General features: G+C 49.4%; 1 protein-coding gene across 15 annotated transcripts in view; it reads left to right on the forward strand.

Annotated features, from left to right (window-relative positions):
- The window catches only part of MPRIP (myosin phosphatase Rho interacting protein), a 140875-nt gene that overhangs the window by 32852 nt on the left and 88808 nt on the right, over nt 1–19215 (forward strand). For all 15 annotated transcript variants that reach the window (XM_019656658.1, XM_019656649.1, XM_019656647.1 and 12 more), the window contains exon 3: nt 1852–1917. In XM_019656658.1, coding sequence (XP_019512203.1) covers nt 1852–1917 — 66 coding nt within the window. The remainder of the gene's footprint in view (nt 1–1851; nt 1918–19215) is intronic.

Below are 19215 nucleotides of genomic sequence, written 5' to 3' on the forward strand. Positions count from 1 at the left end.
AGTAAAATATGGCAAAAATGCACAGTTTGGCCTTACATCTTCAGCTTGTTGTAAAATCTCCAAAATTCAACCAAATCACTCAATTTTTTTTTAGAATGAAGCTAGAACTGTCAGCTGTCAAATGACATAACAATAACATAGATGCGAATGACTATAGTACTTCCAAAAATGAACAAGTGCCATCTGTTGCAAACATGTGTCATGACTTTTCCGACAACCCAATAGTTAAATGGAAAAGGCGAAAGGGCATTTCAGCAAATGTTTGCATTATGCCAGTTAGGCTCCCAGTTCCTTCAGTGCCAGGTCCCTGCCTCTGCAGCTCCTTCCTTCCCCCTTCTTCACATTTCATCTCCTCCCTCCCTCCCCAGCGAGGGGTTCAGCAAATAAGTGCTAGTGAAGCGGTGAGGGCCTTGGGGTCCAACTTTGCTTTTGCTCCTTCTGGCCTAGACACCCCGGCCCAGGGCAGGTCCCTGCTGGTGCAGCCAGATGGTCAAACCAGCTTTGTCCCTGACCAGTGGCTTATTCCTCTACCAGGGAGCTCCTTTGGATTTGACTCCAGTTAAAACTCTTTTCCAGTTGCTGCCGCCTGTACCCCATACATTTTCCAGCTCTGTCCCCTTCTTGTCCTCTGCTCCCCTGGAGAGACTCTGACCTGCCTCTCGGTCTCTGCTCCCCCTGCCCGAATGCTACACTCTTGGGTGAGGGTCCTGGTGTCCCACAGACCTCATTGTGTCTGGGTTCTTTGGAATTCCTTCTACAATGGATTTTGTCTTTAAGGACTACAGATAGGAGCCTTGGAAATGTTTCTCGTGGAGAATTTCCGCCTGAACACCCAGCGTGGAACCAGTGTTCTCCAGGTCTTCTTTGTAATCCCATCTGAGCGTCCTGCTCCTGCCACCCAGGCGGGTACACTGTTCATTCTGGCGCCTGCGGTAACCAGGGAGCAGTTCCCCTTCCGTTTATATTTAGGTCATACAGAATTGCCATTCCCAGCTTCCAATGGGAAAATCGTTACTATAAACGGTATCATTCTGGCCCAAAGCAAAGAGGCATGATGGTTTTGTTAGTTCTTTTGGCCTTATTGCCAATAAAAGTATGAATTTTGTTGGGCTTTCTGAAATGTTGAAGATAGGTCATGGATGCTCATGAGGAAGGCACCCCCCCACCCCGTGGTCCTTTTTACTCCACTGTCAGCGCCATTGGACCCCCTTTGTACCCAGTGCCTGGCCTTCGGTGGAGAGTAGAGGGGGCACTCTGCCAGTCGGAATTCCCTAGACATCAGGCTTGTTCCCACTGACCTCACTCCTGTTCATTTTGATTTTTTTTAAAGCTCACTTCTCAGTGAATACTAGAGCCTGCTGTCTTTCCCCTGTCTCCCATTCCCTGTGGACCATTGGAACAACCTATTACAGCAGTTTCCTAGAGGTATTTCGAGGTGGGGAATCAATGCTTGGCATTCTTAGGTTATTCCATATCATGTCAGATAATTCATCAAATCAATACTGACACATACTATGTGATAAGCTCTGTGCTAGGTGCATGAAGAATACAAAAAGCTAACTAAGACATCTCCACTCCTGAGGAGCCTGCCAATTAAAATAAACCAGCCTTTTGTTAAATCTCAGTAACTCGTGTGCAGACACACTGGTGGTTGGGGCCTCTCCCCTGGTCTAGTCCTGAGTAACAAATCACTGTTTGTCCAGCCTCGGGTCCCGCTTTTCCTGCCATCTGCCCCAGAAATGGAAGCTGTGGAGCTGGTGTTGTTTAGCTACAGGTCTGCCAGACACTGTGGCTTAGCAGGTGGGGATGGGGCCAGAACCCTCCTAAGCCCCACTCTGTGCTCTTTTGCAGAAATGGCAGCGGCGATTCTTCATCCTCTACGAGCACGGCCTCCTGCGTTACGCCCTGGATGAGATGGTGAGTGTCCTCTTCCACTATTCGCCGTCTCCAGCCTTCAGCAGTCTTCTTCCTTGTGACTGCCTCTTCATCGTCTGTGAGCACAGCAGCTGTGTGCTCTCATTTGGGCTTCCATTTGGGAGTCTGGAATTTTTGAAGAACTTGTGGCCACAGATAGAGATGACTCTTAAAACCCAGACCTTTGGTTTGAGGAGTCTTGAGTGTCATGGGTGAGAGTACGTGGTGAGGGGGGAAGTCACTTGTGTTCAAGGCTGATAGCAGTAGGGCTCAGCCAGAGCACTCCTAGTTGGAAGTGGGACAGGCTGTGGGCCAGCTGGGGCAGACAGGAGCCAGCCCTGGGTGTGCGTAGGGAAGGTGAGCACACACGCATGCGTGTGCCATAGTCCCAGGACTGCCCATCGTTCCATTGTTATAATTGGTCCTGCTCATCCCATCAATCTCAGAGGCCTCCTGGTCATGGGTCATTGTTCCCGTGGTCACTAAGCTAGGGCATACAGGCTCCTTCCTGCCCTGCCACCCACCTAGTTCTCTTCCTGCTTCCTGCTTCCTGAGCTGGATGTGTATTTATTGCTCTTCGTCCAGAGGCAAACGTGAAAACCAGGCAGGTAGAATGTTCTGGCTTTTTTTCCCCACCCATTTTGTCTCTTGACTATTTGTCTAAAGGAGATTGCTCTCTCCTATAAAGTATGACTGAATTCCAAGCTTCACAAAGGATTGACATGGAAGATTTGAGCACCTTTTCCTGTTCTACTTGAGTGTGTGAGAGTGTGTGTGTGCATGTTCATTTGGGCAGCTATTATTTGGGACTGTCCTGGAAAATCTAGTGATACGTGTAAAGTAGGTTGACCCCATTTCACCTAGAGTTCATTTCTGGGGGTGAGATCAGGTTCTAGAAACGTGAGCAGAGATGACTGTCTCTCCAGGGACCTCGTTGACTGTGTGGACACCTGGATTTTAGGGTGGTTATTACAGCTCATAGGTGAATAGGCCATAAGTGGGTTTATTTTCACACGTGGGCCCTACTCTCTGTGTTGTGATGCTTTCTGTATTTTGTTTCTGGGATGAATTAATGGGTATGAAATCCAGGTGTGGAATTGATAGGTATGACCCCTAGTTCCATATTGACCATCACTTCATTGGTTCCTTCTTAAAAAGTATTTTCTTCCTTCTCATTCTTCCTGTGAGTGTATTTGTATAGTGTGGATGGGCCACAATGGAGTTTGGCCATGGAAACACCTGTGGTCCAGAGTAGTTTCAGGTGACTGGACTGGAGGTGTCAGTGGGGTGGTGGAGCTCGCTGGAGGTGGGAGCAAGGCAACTGATTCACTTGGATACTGGTCTCCTTGGAAGAAAGGAAGTGGGCCTGAGGCAGGCCCAGTGCTGCCCCTGTGTGTCCTCCTGTCGCGGCTGTCGTGCGAGTAGTAGCCCTGGGGTGGGAGCTGGGCTGCTACGACCCTGAGGTTTATGTTGTCTTCCCTGTGCCTGGCTGACCTGTGCTGACATCCCACAGTCTAAACTAGAGGAGAGCTGCAGAGGGCACAAGATTACATTCAGGCAGGACTGGGCAATGAACCATCCCACAAAACAGAATTCCCTGGACTTGCCTTGGAGACCAATTATTCTGTTCAAGAAATCTAACTGGAGTCCAGCACAATTCATTCTTCCCTTCAGCTCAGTTGCACAAGCACAAAGAGAGTGACTACTGGGGACGCTTTTGTGTCGGCACAAAGGCAGAGCACATGCTTTATCCCAAGAGCCACTCCTGAATAATTGAGACCGTTGAGCCTTGAGGACTGACACCTTCCAGTGCATTTGGGTCTCCCAGCAACCTGGATGCTGGCTGGGTATTATTTCATGTGCTGCTAGGGCAGAGGTGGGGCTGTGCCAGCAATGTGGGAGAAGAAAGAAGCCCCAGGAAAAACTTGAACTGCAGCGAGACCATTGGGGGGATGTCCACTTTCTGGCAGATGACTTTGGAGCTGACTGACTGACTCTGGGAGCCAGGGTCTGCCCTGGCTGATCTGCCCAAACTGTGGGCAGCGCAAATACACTGCACCTCCAGGGAATAAAGCGACATTATTTCTGTGAGTGAAAAAAAAATCAGTGGCAGTTGCTTTGAAATACCTTTAAAGCAATATTTCATACACGTTAGGGTTTTCCCTTAAGAAGGTCCTATGGGGAAAGTTGCAAGGAAGTGTCTGGGTTGCACTTGAGCAGAGGCTGGGTGAAGGGGCCAGTCAGATGTCAGCTGCCCAGTGATCGGCATCAGCGGCCATTGCCTTGGGGATTACAGGTGAACTCCTGCTTCCCAGTAGTTTGCATCTGGCATTGTTCTTCATGGCCACTCACCAGTGAGCCCAGTCCAGAATCCTGGCGTTCCCATCCAGAGGTCAGCTTTCCTGAAGCCTGTACTCTTGCCTGCACCTGGCCAGCCAGGGTCCTGAGACCTGGAGCAGGAAAGCTTTTCAAACATGCTCCTGTGTGGATTGAATTCTAGCCATGTTAGACATTTTCACTTAGAGTATCTAGAGCTGCGGTCCTCAGTTGGAGACCATTGTGCCTCCAAGGCCTGGCAATGTCTGGAGTCATCTTTAATTCTCACAGCTGCGTGGGGTAAAAGGGGTTGCTACTGGCACCTAGTGGCTGGAGGCCAGGGATGCTGCTGGATGTGCCATGGTGCACAGGATAGCCACCCACAAGAGAGTGACCCAGCCCCAAATATCAACAGGGCCAAGACAGAAGCCCTGTGAGATCTGGTCAGTGACCTATCTACATTTTTTAATTAAAATATGTTTGAGTTGCTATCACCCCTGTTCTTAAAAGGTGTGGAAGGACCCAGCCCTCAGATTTCCTGGGAATGAGGGAGGTGATGGGGCAGGGTTAGCCTGCTGGCTGGTGTGGTGCCAGGCAGGTAATAGGGGTGGGCCTGTTTCTAGTGTGGAGGGGTTTCTGTGGAATGTCCCTGCACATCAGGTGACCACAGGGCTAGCAGAACTGTTTGTGCGTGGTTTTGACCCAGGGAGCATGTAGGTACCACTTCTGTGGCATGCTCAGACCATCATGCCTGGATAATGGCCCCATCTTACTGCTGATCTCCAAGAGCAGCAGCTCTGCGCAGCCAGTAGCCTCTACTGACCCTACGGCTCCTGCCAAGCTTAGCCCCAGCATCTCCCAATCCCCCCATTCCAGGCCCCCCTAGCTAATCTACTGCATTTAATAAATTGTAGCATTTTATGGCTGGGCTGTTTCCTTAACACTTGGTCACAGTCTCTTTCAAATTGTTACTTGACTTTTATGCAGTATTACTATTTATTTTCATTTGTTTAAATGCTGTTTACCACCTAGATGATGATTATTATTTTTTCTCCTTGTTGGGCCCCTGATAATTCTTGGTATCCTTCTGCATTGTCTGGCCTGGGGCTTAGATGGCACAGACCTAGTAAATATTTGTCCGAGTTGAACTAACCAACTTTGTGAATGCATTGTTTGCAGTATTTCCGCTTTCAGCTTGAGAAGGTAGGAACCGGGGTGCTTCTGGAACAGGGATTAGGTATGCTGCTGGGTGCTGCTCTTAATGGTTCCTCAGCAGAAGGGAGAGTGCCCTCCAGAGGGCTCCGGAGAACTGAAGGGGGGAAGTTGTCTGGGCCCCCGCGCTGGCAGCCGTTGTGGTGGTTGTCAGGAGTCCCGGGAGGAGGAGGGAGCCCCCAGTCCTTGAGTCGGTGCCTGCCTCACGGGCTATTTCCAGAGGTCTTCCTACCTGGGGTCTCCTGCTGTGTCTGGGCCTTCAGGCCGAGCCCGCTTCCATCCCGGACAGACTGGTGCCTTTCTCTTCCGGGCAGCTCTGAAATAGGACTAACCTCTGGAATCACTTTTCCTTTTTTGGGAAATATTTTTCTTGAAACACCCACATACCCTGTAACTAACTGGTGCATGTGGAGAAGAGGCAGATTTCCCAAAAAAGGGAAAGAAATGTCCCAAATGCAGGCTGAGGTGAAGTGGGCTCAGGGCAGCCTCACAGACAAGTGGGCCTGAGCGGTATGGCTGAACCTCCAGTTTTTCCGCAGTGGATGGAGTGAGCAATCTGGAAACCTGAACTGCTGCCTCTCTCCTCTGCTTTTGTTCCCCCTGTAATCTGCCCATTGCTGTACCAAGTTCTGCCACTTCTTGAGCTTTTGGGGACTGATGGCAGGCTAAGATGCTGGTGTCGTTAGAACCCCAAGGTTGCTATAGAAGGCTTTCTTGGAGGAGCACCAAGTCCAGAGGCAAAGCAGGGCCCCGACTTTTAGAGCTCGCTTGGCGGTAAAGCTTGGGGCTCTTGCTTTTATGTTCTCTTCCTTTTCCTTCTGGAAGCCAGGCAAAAAAGATGGGCTAAGGTTTGTTTATTTGTTTTGTTTTTAATTGTGGCAAACTATATGTAACAAAATTTACCATTTTACTTATTCTGAAGAGTACAGTTTGTGACATTAAGCACATTCACGTTGTGGAAACATCACCCCCATCCATATGTAGCACTCTTTTCATCTTACAGAACTGAAACACTGTCCCCGTTAAACACTAACTCTCCAGCCAGCCCCTCTCCCCTCAGCCCCTGGCGACCCCATTCTACTTTCTATCACTATCATTTTGACTTAAAAAAAAATTGTGGTGTATCTAATGCTCTTGAACCCTGTCTGCTAAAACAAATTGACCCTGGGTCTCTCCCACGTGGAAACTGCAGTGAGATGGTACCCATGCTCCCATGGCAGGTGTGTGGATTTGAGGGCCGCCTTTGGCTGTGTGGGGTCTCTCTCCCTCTGCCTTAAGAGTCCTTGAGAGTCAGGACAAATCAGAGCTTCAGGACTTTGTAGGGGCTGTGCGGCCAAGGACTTTAGCTCAGTTCCCATTCCTAGACACGGTAGCTCTTGGGTATGTGCTTTTCTTCAGGGGGGAGCTGTGGTTTTGTCAGTCCCGTAGGAAGCGAAGGTCCAGGCAGAGAAGTTACTATGGGATGTCTGCGCTCTCGTGTAAAGCTGTGAGCGTGGTCTGAATGCTCTTCAGAGGACATCGAGGTTTCTGGCTCCTTTACGGTTTGCTTCCTGTAGGACAGCGTCCCGAAGGCTGCTTTGACCTCAGGGCCTTCGCTCACTTTATTCTTGATAAACCTGGGCTACTTCTGGTGCTGGGTCCAAGCCCTGAGTAGGACGCAGGTGCCAGGGCAGTAGGAGAGCGCCAAGGAGGGGCCTTACAGCTGCTGCTTTTAGGACCTGTCTTGTAGGTTCTCTGCTCCTCTGCAGTCAAGCCTTCTGTCCCCTGTCACACATTTTGCAGACATTCCCCTGCGTTCATATCTCCTGAGGACAAGGCCCAGGCATCCACAGTTTAACCACTCCCTGTGATTTTTAGGGAGCACTGACATTTGAGAACCCCTGCTTTAAGCTCTGGCTTTGTTGCCCTCCACTTGATGCTTTCCTAGACAGGCCAGTGTGTGTGATTCATTGGTAACCACATAGCCAAGAGCTGAAGGGGAAGGAAGGACACGTGGCCAAAAGAAGGTCCCTGTCGTAGTGAAGCCCACAGCCCACTGGGACCCATGTGAACATGCCGAGATTAGATACCAGAGCAAAACCATGGTGCGTATGCTACTCAGGGTGGTGTGCAACCTGGGGAGTCAGGGATGTCTTCTGGGAGGAAAGGGGGTATTGGCCGCCTTCCTGTTGTCATGGAGAGGGGAGGAGCGTGTGCCCCGCCCAGGCACCATCTTCAGTGTGGTCCTCATGACGACATGGCTTGATATTGTTACGTACATTTCACAGATGAAGAAACTGAGGCTGAGAGAGATCGTGGGGTCTCGCAACTTGTGACAGAACTGCAGTTTGTAGACAGGTGGGGCGCCTTCTGGGAGAAAGATGGTGTCTTTTTTCCGGCGATCCTGTCCTTGGCTGTGTCTAACGATGGCTGGCTCAGCTTGCATCCGCTGCCTGCGTGCAGGCGGGAATGGCACTGGCTGAGGGCCAGGCTGGGCTTGGCATCCTGCCCGCCCCTCAGGTTTGTCTAGCCATAGACTGGCAGCTACAGTAATTTCCCTTGTGTCTTCAAGCTTGTTGTACTAAACCAACTTCAAGCCTGCAGTCTGGGTATACATATGAACATAAATTCAGAGATGGGTGGAAATCAGAACGTTAGTTCCTGTGCCTGTCTGAGAGGCAGAGGCGCTTCCTCAGACCTGGGGAACCTGCGTGTTCAGAGGATAGGGGTGATGTGGAGAACCAGAGACGATTTTACACGGGATCCGTTTCATACTTTTAGACTTATTGTTAGTCTGCCATGTGCTGGGCCTTGCATTGGACTTTGTACTTTTTTCCCACATGATTTTGGCCTCCAGGGGACAGAGGCAGGCCTGCTGTGTTAGGTTCCCGGAGCCCGAGGGGTGTAGGAAGAATATTGGCTTGGGAGTCCAGTCAGTGGGGGTTTTAACCAGTTCCTCTGTTGCTGGCTGAGTGGCCTTGAGCAGGGTCGTCCTCCCTGCCTGTTTGCCCTCCATAGGGACCTTGTGGTGGTGCTGGGCCTGTAATTAGCCTGGGTTTCCTTTCTCCTGCCTCCACTCAGCTGCTCTTCCCCAGTCCCGTGCTTGCTGTGGTCATAATGGTAATTTTAAGAATTAACTTTGAGCTCAGAAGTGTTTCCATCCTTATACTAGCCCAGTGAGCAAGATGGGGCTGCTAAAGGGAGAGCGATGCCTGCGGCCCTGCAGAGGCCCCATGTTCTGGGGTGTCTGGCTGGGGGCTTCTGTTGGTAAATGGGATTCTACACGGAACCTTCACACAAGTTCAAAACCAGCCTGGTGCTCCTGTAGTTGAAGTTATGGAAAGTCCCAAGGCCTCCTTCCCAGCCCCCTCTAGCTGCAGGGAGGAGTATTCCTGACTGGATGGCCGTCCTCCTGCGGCCGAGCTAGCAACATGCTCCTGTGGGCAAGGCACCTCTTCTTGTGTCGACCATTTAATAACTAATTTTTCCAAAATAATGAACTTGTTTTTTTTTTTAACATTTGCCAATGTTGGCTGATGCATGAACAGCCATCTTTCTAGGTAAACTCTGAAGCCAGTGCAGAGCTGATGTTAGTGAGGGAAAGTGGAGAGTAGCTGGGCAGTGGGCAGGGGTCACTGGCAACTCAGTGGGCCAGGGCCCAGCATGCTGGCTGTTACGTGGCACAGCCTGGGAGTGTGCGGGAGTCAGAAAGCACCCCACAGTGTTCGGAAGGTGAGTCGAGTGTGCTGGGGTCTTATCCCCACCACTTTAGTTTTCTGGACGTGGGGGCCTTACATCTGAGTCCCTTAGCCCATGTTTCCTTAATCATGACACTGAAACTAGTCTTCACCTGTTTGGGAGGGATGTGATGACATTTAATTGCTTAATGACCCTTGAGTAAGTTGAAGATAAAATATAATCTGTAAGCACACATCATGTATGCCAGGGCTTCCTCGGCCGCAAAGTGAGGTGCTGCTGCAGTCCTTGTGTTTGTGGGGAGTCTCCTGGCAGCCAGGGGTCCGTGACGGGATGCGGGCTGGGTGCTGGGAAGGGCACCTGCATGCAGCCTCTGGCCTTCCTGCCTTGGAGCATCTTTAGGCCAACTTGAGGTTATTTTGAAATGGTAGCCTGAGCAAGGTGAGGCATAGATGAACCCAAGTACAACTGGGAACTCTTCCCAGCTGGCAGTGCAGTCCTGCTGTTGAAAGGTCAGGGGTCAGTGGTGAAGCTTACAAGCGCCACATGCCTTTTTCCCTTAAGTGTTATTCACTGTGATGCATGAGACCTCACCCATTATGTCCCTTGCAGATGCAGGGACATTTTCCATGAGTCTCTCTGGGACCTTCAGTGCAGATGTTGTTCTCTGAAAACTGGGAGCTGAGCTTTAAGTTCTTCCCCTCTCTTCCATTTAATGTAAGTTGGGAGGAGCTTGGAGCCAGGCTTGTTAAGACGTTGGAGCCTGGTATCTATTGGAAAGTGCAGCCTTCTGCATCTGGTAGCTTTCTCTGGTCATTTCCAGCTATGCATGCTGGCCTAGGTGACATTTCCCACATATATTTCCCAGCAACAGCTGGGGTTGGAAGCCACCAGTGGTTAATCATGGGCTGTTTGAACAAAGAACAGAGCAGACTTCTGGGGGTTAGAGCAGAGGGGTTTCTAGAGACGACCTTGGTCTGGACCTTCATTTTATGGGTGTAGAGCACATGCGGGGGTCACAGACTGGCCCACGGGGGCCCAACCAGTAAGTGTGGGATGAGTAGCCAGGTTCCCTGATTGCATGGCCCGGCCTGTGGCCTATGGGTTGCCCTTTGGGGAGTGGAGAGGGTGGGGAAGGAAGGGCTTCGGTTTTACGTACAGGGACCTGAGTCTGGACTGTGCAGACGTCTGCACTTATGGTGTTGGGATCTTTTACATGAACGGCCTGAGCCTTGTAGAGGAGAAAGGTAGAGAAAGACATGCAGGAATGAATGGGTAATGAGGGTCAGGTGGAAGGGAACCAATAGATACCTTCCAGGTGGGGTGGGAGGGCTGTGCAGGTAACCCTGAACCATTCTCAAGAACTGAGAAACACCCAGGTGAGATGTGATCCTCCTTCCTCCATCCCTTATCCTTAGGAAGCTTGTTTCCCTTTGGGCCGCCCTCCAGGACAGTGAGCTCCTCGAGGCAGGGCCCGGTGTTTCCTGCAGAGACAGGACACTGAATACTATGCCTTGGTGTGGGAGCAGCTCAGCACGTGCTGGTTGACTGGGTGGGACTCAGTTGGTCTGCCATTGTCCTTGACTCTCATGCTTGAGTCTCTGCTATGAACCTTTTAAGAAGGCCTCCCCTTGAGAACCTGCCTTCTTTGACTCTCAGACCACACTAAGAGGATTTGGGGACTTGAGGTTGCCCCAGCAAGAGCCTTTTGTCTCACCGGGACAGCCCACTGTGCTTACCTTTCTTCCCAGTTACGTAAGTGGCAAGTCAAGGACAGCAAAATAGTAATTAGCTGCCTGCCTTTGGTTCGTGCCCATGAGCCATAATGAGACACCCATGTTCTTCTCTCTGTCTCCCCCAGTGTGCCTGCAGCTACTTAGTCAGGAGACTTCTGGACACCCACGATTAATTAACAGGGAGGCTGCTGGTGGTTTTTCATCCTGTTGTCTGCTTGGTTGCCATCTGTCTAGCCCTTTGAGTGTGCACAGCTCAAGGTGATGGGAGGAGGTGATGGGGTGGTTGAGTTGGTAGAGGGATTCCTGTGGCCCTTGCCCTGTGCCAGGATAGCAGCCGAGGATGGGCTGTGATTGGCACCCTTGTTGGAGCTCTTTAGAGCTGTGGGGGGAATTCTCTGGCAACTGCAGGGTGAGCGTTTGTGATAATGGGCTGGGCGGCTCCTTCTCGTGGAAAAATGACTTCAGGTATTAGAAAAGTACACAGCTTGAAATAATTGGTTAGGAAACTAATTAAGTAGCAGCAGGGAAAGGACTGTTGAAGTTATTTTATGGGAGTTAGCATCAGAAAACATTTGGGTTGAAAAACAAAGCCCAGTGACTAGTATTAGTGTGTTCATGTGTGTGCATGCGCTGCTTGCACACTCACACATGTCTGGGCAACACGAAGCCAGGCTGCAAAGTCCTCCAGGGCAGCGTCGCTGGACCCTTCTCAGGCCCTCACACTCCACCCCTCCTCAGGACTGCATCCTCAGTCCACCCAGCTCTTCCCGCCTGCCTATGTCTTCTGCTTTGGGCTTTCCAGGGAAATGGGCACCACCAGCAGCCTGACCAGCCAGTCCACTTCCGGTATTAACTGTGGGTAGACAGCTTAATGTGTTAGTGTCCTCATGTTGCCTGCCCCCCCCCCCACACACACACACACGCCACAAAATACTTTGCAGAAGACTCTTTTCTTTGGCAGGGAAGGGAAAGAGATGTTCTTTAAGGTGGGAAAGCTCTCTGAACCCAGGGAATGGTTCCACTGGTGGGATCTTAGAAACAGTGGTAAGCAGTGGAGTTTGTTGAGGAAGAAGGCACCCTCACATTATACCATGCGCTGACCTATCCCCAAGGGCAGGCCCTGCCCACGTGCATGTCGATGAATCATTCATTCATGCACAACTGTTGAGTGCCTGAAGTGACTTCAAGGTGGCTTCATTTCAAGGAGCCAGGGTACTGATGATACCCCAAGTAGCAGGTGTGTTAGTTTCCTGTGGCTGCTATAACAGATTGTCACAGACTTTGTCTTCAAACAGCATTGACTTGTTCTCTCATAGTTCTGGAGGTCATGAATTCAAAATCAGGTTCACTGGGCTAAAGCCAGGGTGCCGGCAGGGCTGGAGAGGGGGGCCACTCTGCCTCAGTCCCCACCCTATGAGCCAGGGCCCAGACACCCTTAACAGACCAAGGATTCTGGGGCTCTGCCTGGTCAATGTTTGAAGAGCTCTGGCGTGGCAGGATGAACCACAACAGAAGTCTTTACGCCTTTGCTATGTGATTGGTGCAAAATCTGTTGGATTGCTGACACCTATTGAGTGCACGAAGTTCCCACAGTGTACCCAGCTGGCATAGAGAAGTGACAAGGGACAATTAAAGGGCTAAGCCACCTCTTTTCCTCATTTCCCTAAGGCAGCTAGTGTCTGAAGAATCCACTGGGGAGGGGTGAGGTTTGACGTACGCCTGGGTGTAGAGCATGTGCCCGGCCCCAACTTGCAGTGCCTTCTCAGGAGGAGGCTCAGCCAGCACTGCCACATATCTGGTCCCAGTGATGTAGGAGGCTGTCCTGGAGTATCTGAAGGGACCAGGGAAATGGTAGATGTGGTGTGATGTTGGGAGGGTCCTTGGAGGCATCCTCTAGTCCAGCCCTGATCTTCGACAGATGAGGAAACTGAGACCCAGTGGAGAGGAGGGTTCCCCAGTCACCTGCCAGCAGCTTTCAGAGATACGTCTGCGCCTTGATGCAGTGGCTCTCACTGCCTAGAGCTAGGATTGTATGAACAGGGCAGTGTCCTTAATGAGCTCTTGAATTCCCGAGACACTGACACACTCCCATGTAGTTTGTACCAGCAGCTCCTCGTGTCTGCAGTAGGCACTCAGTAATGATGGGCGGATTGGTTCTTCGTTGTCCAGGGTCGCTCGGCGGTTGTTGCAGCACCATGCTGGCCGGCCCGTTGTCCAGGGCCCTCCTCAGTGAGCCATGGTGCTCGGTCTTCCTCCCTGCACCCCTCCTCCCCAGCTTAGGCAGGTGGGGGCTGCTGGGGCTCTTACCTTGGGCAAAGCTGAGGGTGTAAAGATGGGGGAGGAGGAATGTGAGAGGCAGTGGACCTGGACTTGGGGTAGGGCGAGTGGCATCATGCGTGTCAGGAGAATACATCAACTCTCTCACCTTTTGGATGCTTCCATTCCATGATGGAGAAGAGAGCACAACCCATACCCTACGAGAAAAGGTCAGGAAAACAGCCCGTACACCTAGGCTTGGTTCCTACAGAAACACTGACATATGGGAGAATGAAGTACAGTCACAATGAAGTACACTCCACTGTAAATGGAGTTTTATTGTTTTATAGTGGTGCATGGCAGCCCCCATTGGAAGACCAGGTTTGGGGCTGAGCTTCAGATGAGAGAGCCTTAGCAAAGAGTGACCCAAATATCTCAGTCACCTCACCTGATTTTTTCTCTCCCCCTCCCCCTCTCTCCCTCTCTCCCTCCCTCCCTCCCTCCCTCTCTCTCTCTCTCCCTGTCCCTCTCTCTCCCTCTCTCCCGCTCCCCCTCTCCCCCTCTCCCCCTCTCCCTCTCCCTCTCCCTCTCTCTCTCTCTCTCTCTCACACACACACACACACACACATTCTCTCTCATTTTGAATTGCCCATAATATCTCATTGCTTCTTTCCAACATATTCTCCAAGGCATATTCTCTCCCTCCTCTGAGCATAAGCAGTGCTACAGTGCAAAATGCAAACACACTCACCGTTTTCAACTAAACTTATGTCGTCCGTGCAGCCAGACTCAACTTCCTCTGTTTTATATCCTGAGACTTGTTACAGTAGTGTGGAAAGCTCGTGTTAAATGATCAGAAAAAGAGTAACTGCTGTGGGTCTGCGTCAGATGGCATGCTGGTTATCATTTATTCGACATAAACAACAGCCCTGTCATCAAGGATTGGATTTAGAAAGGTGCACGTCTCTAATCCTTGGTCTTCTCTCTTTTCTTACCAGGATGGGGAATGGGACACGGAGAGGCAGAACATGGCTGATGGGAATTCTTGAAGCTTCCCCTGATGTTCTTTTCTTTCTCTTCATTCGCTTCCCTTGGCCCACTGGGCCAGGCCACTGGTGTTGCTAAAATAGACAGAAGTCCTCCATTTCCAGAGCAGGAAAAGAGGAGTGAAAGTTTCCTTGCTTAGGGTCACTCAGCATCTTTATCTTTCTTTTCTTTGTGTGCCCTGTAGGGAAAGACACACGCTCACATAGATGACATTGAGGGACATCGGGATATCTCCTTGGATGGGACCCCTTGTCCTATTTTTGCGGGCCTCTGTGGAGGCAAGGAGGGCAGTGTCTAGCCAGATGGGGGGATGACTGTCACCATTGCCCAGAGGGAAAAGGAAAGCCCAGTTATCTACAGAAAGGAACGGATGTGGACACATGTATCTATTCTATTTACTCATTCACCCATTCACTAACCATTTGAGAGGTCATGGATGTTTGGTGTTAAAGGAGGCCATGAGGGTGGCCTGTGCAGTGATTTGATGGGATTCAAGAGGGTAGAGGTCTGCTATATAGAACTGTAGTCTAGGCTATATAACATTTATGAACATCTGAAAGCCTGACGGCAGTTTGGGTCATGCTGGTTTCCTTCATATGCTGTTAGCCTTTTCCCGGGAGAAAAGCATCTGCCTAATTTTAGAACACATCCAGTTATTTGATTTAAACTTTATATTAAACTCTAAAATCAAGTGTTCAAACTGTAACAACCTTAGAAATTATCTTTCCATAACTCCTTCAGGCAACACGTAAACTTTCCTCCAGCAAATGCCCCATTTGAGGTCTTTGATTTAGGGGAATGGTTCTTCATTTCTAATGGCCTTGCCCCATGAAGAAAATAATACATGGACACACCCTAAAGAGAAGTAGCCTCCAGAACTAACTGCTTATCTGAGGGCCCAGGAAGTCAGCCTCTCAGGCCTGTGGAAGTTCTTTTATGTTCTTATTGGCATGACAGTTGGCCAGTAGTTTGGAGGGTTATATGATGTCTATCCGTTTCTCTCCTGTAGCTCAGTATTTACCTTGGGATCTTACTGTGCTTCCCGACATACATGAGGGCTGAAAATGGGCCACATGAGGAATTTTAAAGGCATCATGGGGGCCTTTTTTCCCCCCAAAATAATTTGCATATATATTTCACAGTCAAATATGTGACTACGAGGCTAATAATACAACAGTCCGCTCCCTGCTCCATTTTTCTTACTCCTGAGCCTGTTCCCAGAGGAGGCCATTTCCTACTCTTGTAGCTAGAGAATCCTGGTACTTACCTATGTGTTTGTAAATCATATTATTATACTGCTGCTTCTTGAGTTTTTAAAGGTAGTATTGTACAACTTAAGATATGAGTTAGTTCTTTCATCTGCATGGCTTTACTACACACAACACACACATGCATATGTGCAGACACATGCATATTCTCCTGTCTTCTCTCACCCTTCCTTTGTCCTACCAATATAGTTAAATATTAGGGTTAACTCAGTAGCGTGTAAGTTATTGTGACAATGTAGAAAGTGTGCACGTTCAAGCCATGTAGTAAACGATGATTCTATTTCTTTTTTGCATTTGGTGTCTTACAGTTAATAATCGCCTCCCCCCTCATTGTTTGTCTGTTTAACTAACCTTAATTGAACTCTTAACTTTCCGACAGAACTATGAAACTCCTCTTAGTGTGGGCAGGTACCTACTGCGCTGGCTCCTTTTTGTCATGTACCATCTGTCATGGAGCCTTCTGCCCTCTGTTCCAGCAGGACTGGCTTTTCCCCAGGCCTGCGCCATAGCTCTTGGCCTGGGGTTTGCCTTCCATCACCCTAGAGATTCCCTTTCTCCTTCTCCCGTGTGTCTTAAATTGATCTCTCCTTTTTCTCTCTCTCTTTTTTATGTAGGGGTGTTACCTGAAGTAACCTTGACAAAGGCACATGGGAAGAAAAAGTTTTGAGACCTTGCATGTCTGAAAATGTCTTCCCTACCCACACTCTTGATTGGTAGCCAGACTGGTTATAGAATGTTAGATTGGAAATAATTTTCCCTTGGAATTTGGAAGGTATTGTTCTTTGTCTTAACTTGCACTATTGCTGTTGAGAAGTTCACGTGCAGAGGATCTGATTCCTGATCCTTTGCAAATGAATGAAATTTTCTCTCTGAAAACTTTTAGGAGCTTCTCATTATCCTTTGAGTTCTAAAATTTCATGAAGATATGCCTTGGCATCGATCTACTTTCTTTCATTGAGCTAGGAGCCTGTGAACCTTTCAGTGTGGAAAGTTCTATCCTTCTGGTTTAGAAAGTTTTCTTGTATTTTTTTCCTCTGGTAATTTCCTTTGCTTCATTTTCCTAGGATTCCTATTATTTGGCTGTCGGTTCTTTTGGACAGAGCCTGTAACTTTTTTTTTTTCTTTTTAAGGAATGTATTGGGGAATTGGGGAAGGGGAACAGCCAAGTTGTCCTTCATTCTTAGTTGTGGAGGGCGCAGCTAGCTCAGCTCCAAGTCCAGTCACCATCTGGCCACCCATCGGCTGCTCAGCCGAAGGTGCCATATTCAATCTTAATTGCAGGTGGATATAGCCGGAAACCTTGTTGCTAAGAGCGCACGCTCTAACCACTGAGCCATCCAGCCACCCCTCTGCAGCTCAGGGCAGCTCAACTCAAGGTGCCATGTTCAATCTTAGTTGTGGGTGAGCATAGCCCACCATCCCATGTGGGAGTCAAACCAGCAACCTTGTTGTTAGGAGCACGTGCTCTTACCAGCCTGCTACCTGTTGGCAGCTCACCTTGGGCGCAGCTCACTGGTCCATGTGGAAATTGAACTGGCGACCCTGTTGCTCAGAGCTCGCGCTCTTAACCAATTGAGCCACTCAGCCGGCCCCAGAGCCTGTAATTTTATTGTGTTTTTGCATTGCTTTGTCATGCCTGAGATTTCATTAACCTTGCCTTAAACCCTCTGTTTCTTACTCCAGCTATCATATTTTCATATTTGTATTCTCATACTTATGCCAGCAATCATATTTTTAGTTATTAGAGCTCATTTTTTGTTCTCTGTATCACCCTTTTTATAGCATCTTATTCATGTTTCATGGATGCAATACTTTCTCTTCATTTCAGTAATTTTGAAGTTTTATTCTGAGTGGTGACGCTTGGCTGAGAGCTTGTATTTAAGAACGAGGCTGTGTGTGGAGGATATATATGTGGGGGTATTGACTGGTTGGCCTCGCCTTAGAAGGACAGTCAGGCAGGGAACTGGTGACTTTGGGGGGGATCCCCAAATGTCCCCAGGTACAAATCCTCTCATCTCCAGTCTATAGAGATCTATGGGCAGCAAAAGGACTTGGAGCTGGGGGGACCTCAGCTTTCAGGGTGCCTTCCACTGTCCCTCCCACAGCAGTGCCTGTGACCGGGCCAGAGCCTTTCCAGAGCCCCACCCCTGGGCTGCTGTTGGCAGGAGCCAGGACCCCAAGGGTCTGGCTGTTCTTTGTCCAAGTGCTGACCAATTCTGCTCTTGGCTTCACCTCCTTAGTCAGAGATGCCTGGGGCCCCTAGGCCCCAAGCTTGTTGGTGTTCCTGGGCAGTATCAGCCTGCTGCCTCTTCCTTTCCCTCCAGAAGCTTCCTCTGCTCTTCCTAGTCACTTCCCATGTATGCAGCCGCTTCCTTCCAAAATTAATTAATAATATCACCACTGCTGCTCTCGCTCTAGTTTTTTGTCCTTGAGAGTTTATATCTTTTAAAAATTCCTTTGTGGTCATTTTTATTAGGGTTTTAACGGGAACTTGAATATACACCCTGCTATATTCATTCGGCCGTGTTTAATTAGAGGTTCCCCTCGTGCATTTCAGGAATCGGCTGGTTTGCAATGTGGGCAAGTCCTTCCTGCCTGCCCCACCCCCTCTGTTTCTAGGCTGTTGTTCCCTTCTGTTCTCTGTCCTTATTTTGTTCTGTGTGGGTCATGTTCCTCTGGGTCTGTGTAGCTCTCTGTGTGTACATGGTAGTGGTGGTTGGTGGTGGTGGGATGGTGGTGATGGTAGTGGTGGTGGGTGGTGGTTGGTGGTGGTGAATGTGGTATGTGTGAGAGAGTGAATGAATGCCTGCCTGCCAGGGAATGTATGCAGTTTCACCTCCTGATTTAAATGGACTGCCCATAATTTGCTTCAGCATCTTTTATGAAGCAGAGATTCTTTCATAAATAGTTGAAATTACAGATTCTTCTTGTTGGAACCCAAGGGTTAATGATGACTGCTGTTCCAAAAAAAGTTAAAGAGACAGTTTATCTAATCTCCTCTGGTGAATAAGGCCCTTTACTGAATGGGCCCAGTCACCTACTTATACCAACAATAAGACCCTTGTTGTCATGGACCAGGCAGGTTCTGCAACTGATACTCTGGCTGCCTTGAGAAATACCATCAGGGAGATCTGTGACTTGGGCTTGTTCTTAACCCTGGGCCACCTAGCGCTGTTGTATTTTCCTTCTTCCCACACCAAATATTTTCTCTATGACTCTCTCTGGCTGGGGGGGGGGCCTTTGGAAACCATGAGAGAGGTGGTAGTCATTCATTCGTTTGTTGCTCACTTGCTGTGCACCATAGATGGACTGGGAGTTAGAAAAATAAAGATGAAAAAGGAGCCTTGCCCTCCAGGATCTAATAGTCTGTTGTCAGGAAAACAGAGCGGTCAGCCATCTTGGGACACATAAGTGCTGAGAGAGAAAGAGAAAGAGAGCGAGAGACCTCCGCCCCCCCCCCCCCCATACCCTGCAGGCCACGGGAGGCAGGCTGGTGATCTTGAGCTCCCTGGGGAGGAACAAATTAAGAATAATCTGTAGGTGGAGAGGGAGGTGCTTCTAGGTAGAAGGAGTGTCCCCGTGCTGAGAGTAGGATCCGGTAAAACACGGAGGTGGTAGTAGAAGATGGGCTAAAGACATAGTGATTTTTCACCCCTACTGCCAGAAATAAAATACGTTCACGGTGAAAAATTTGGGAAACAAAAAAGCATACAGAAGACGAAGTTGCTTATTTATCACCCAGAGATAAAAATCTGTTAATATCATGGTTTATATATTCTCTTAGGGTGTTG

This window comes from Hipposideros armiger, unplaced genomic scaffold (assembly GCF_001890085.2).
Source record: "Hipposideros armiger isolate ML-2016 unplaced genomic scaffold, ASM189008v1 scaffold_264, whole genome shotgun sequence".
NCBI lineage: Eukaryota > Metazoa > Chordata > Mammalia > Chiroptera > Hipposideridae > Hipposideros > Hipposideros armiger.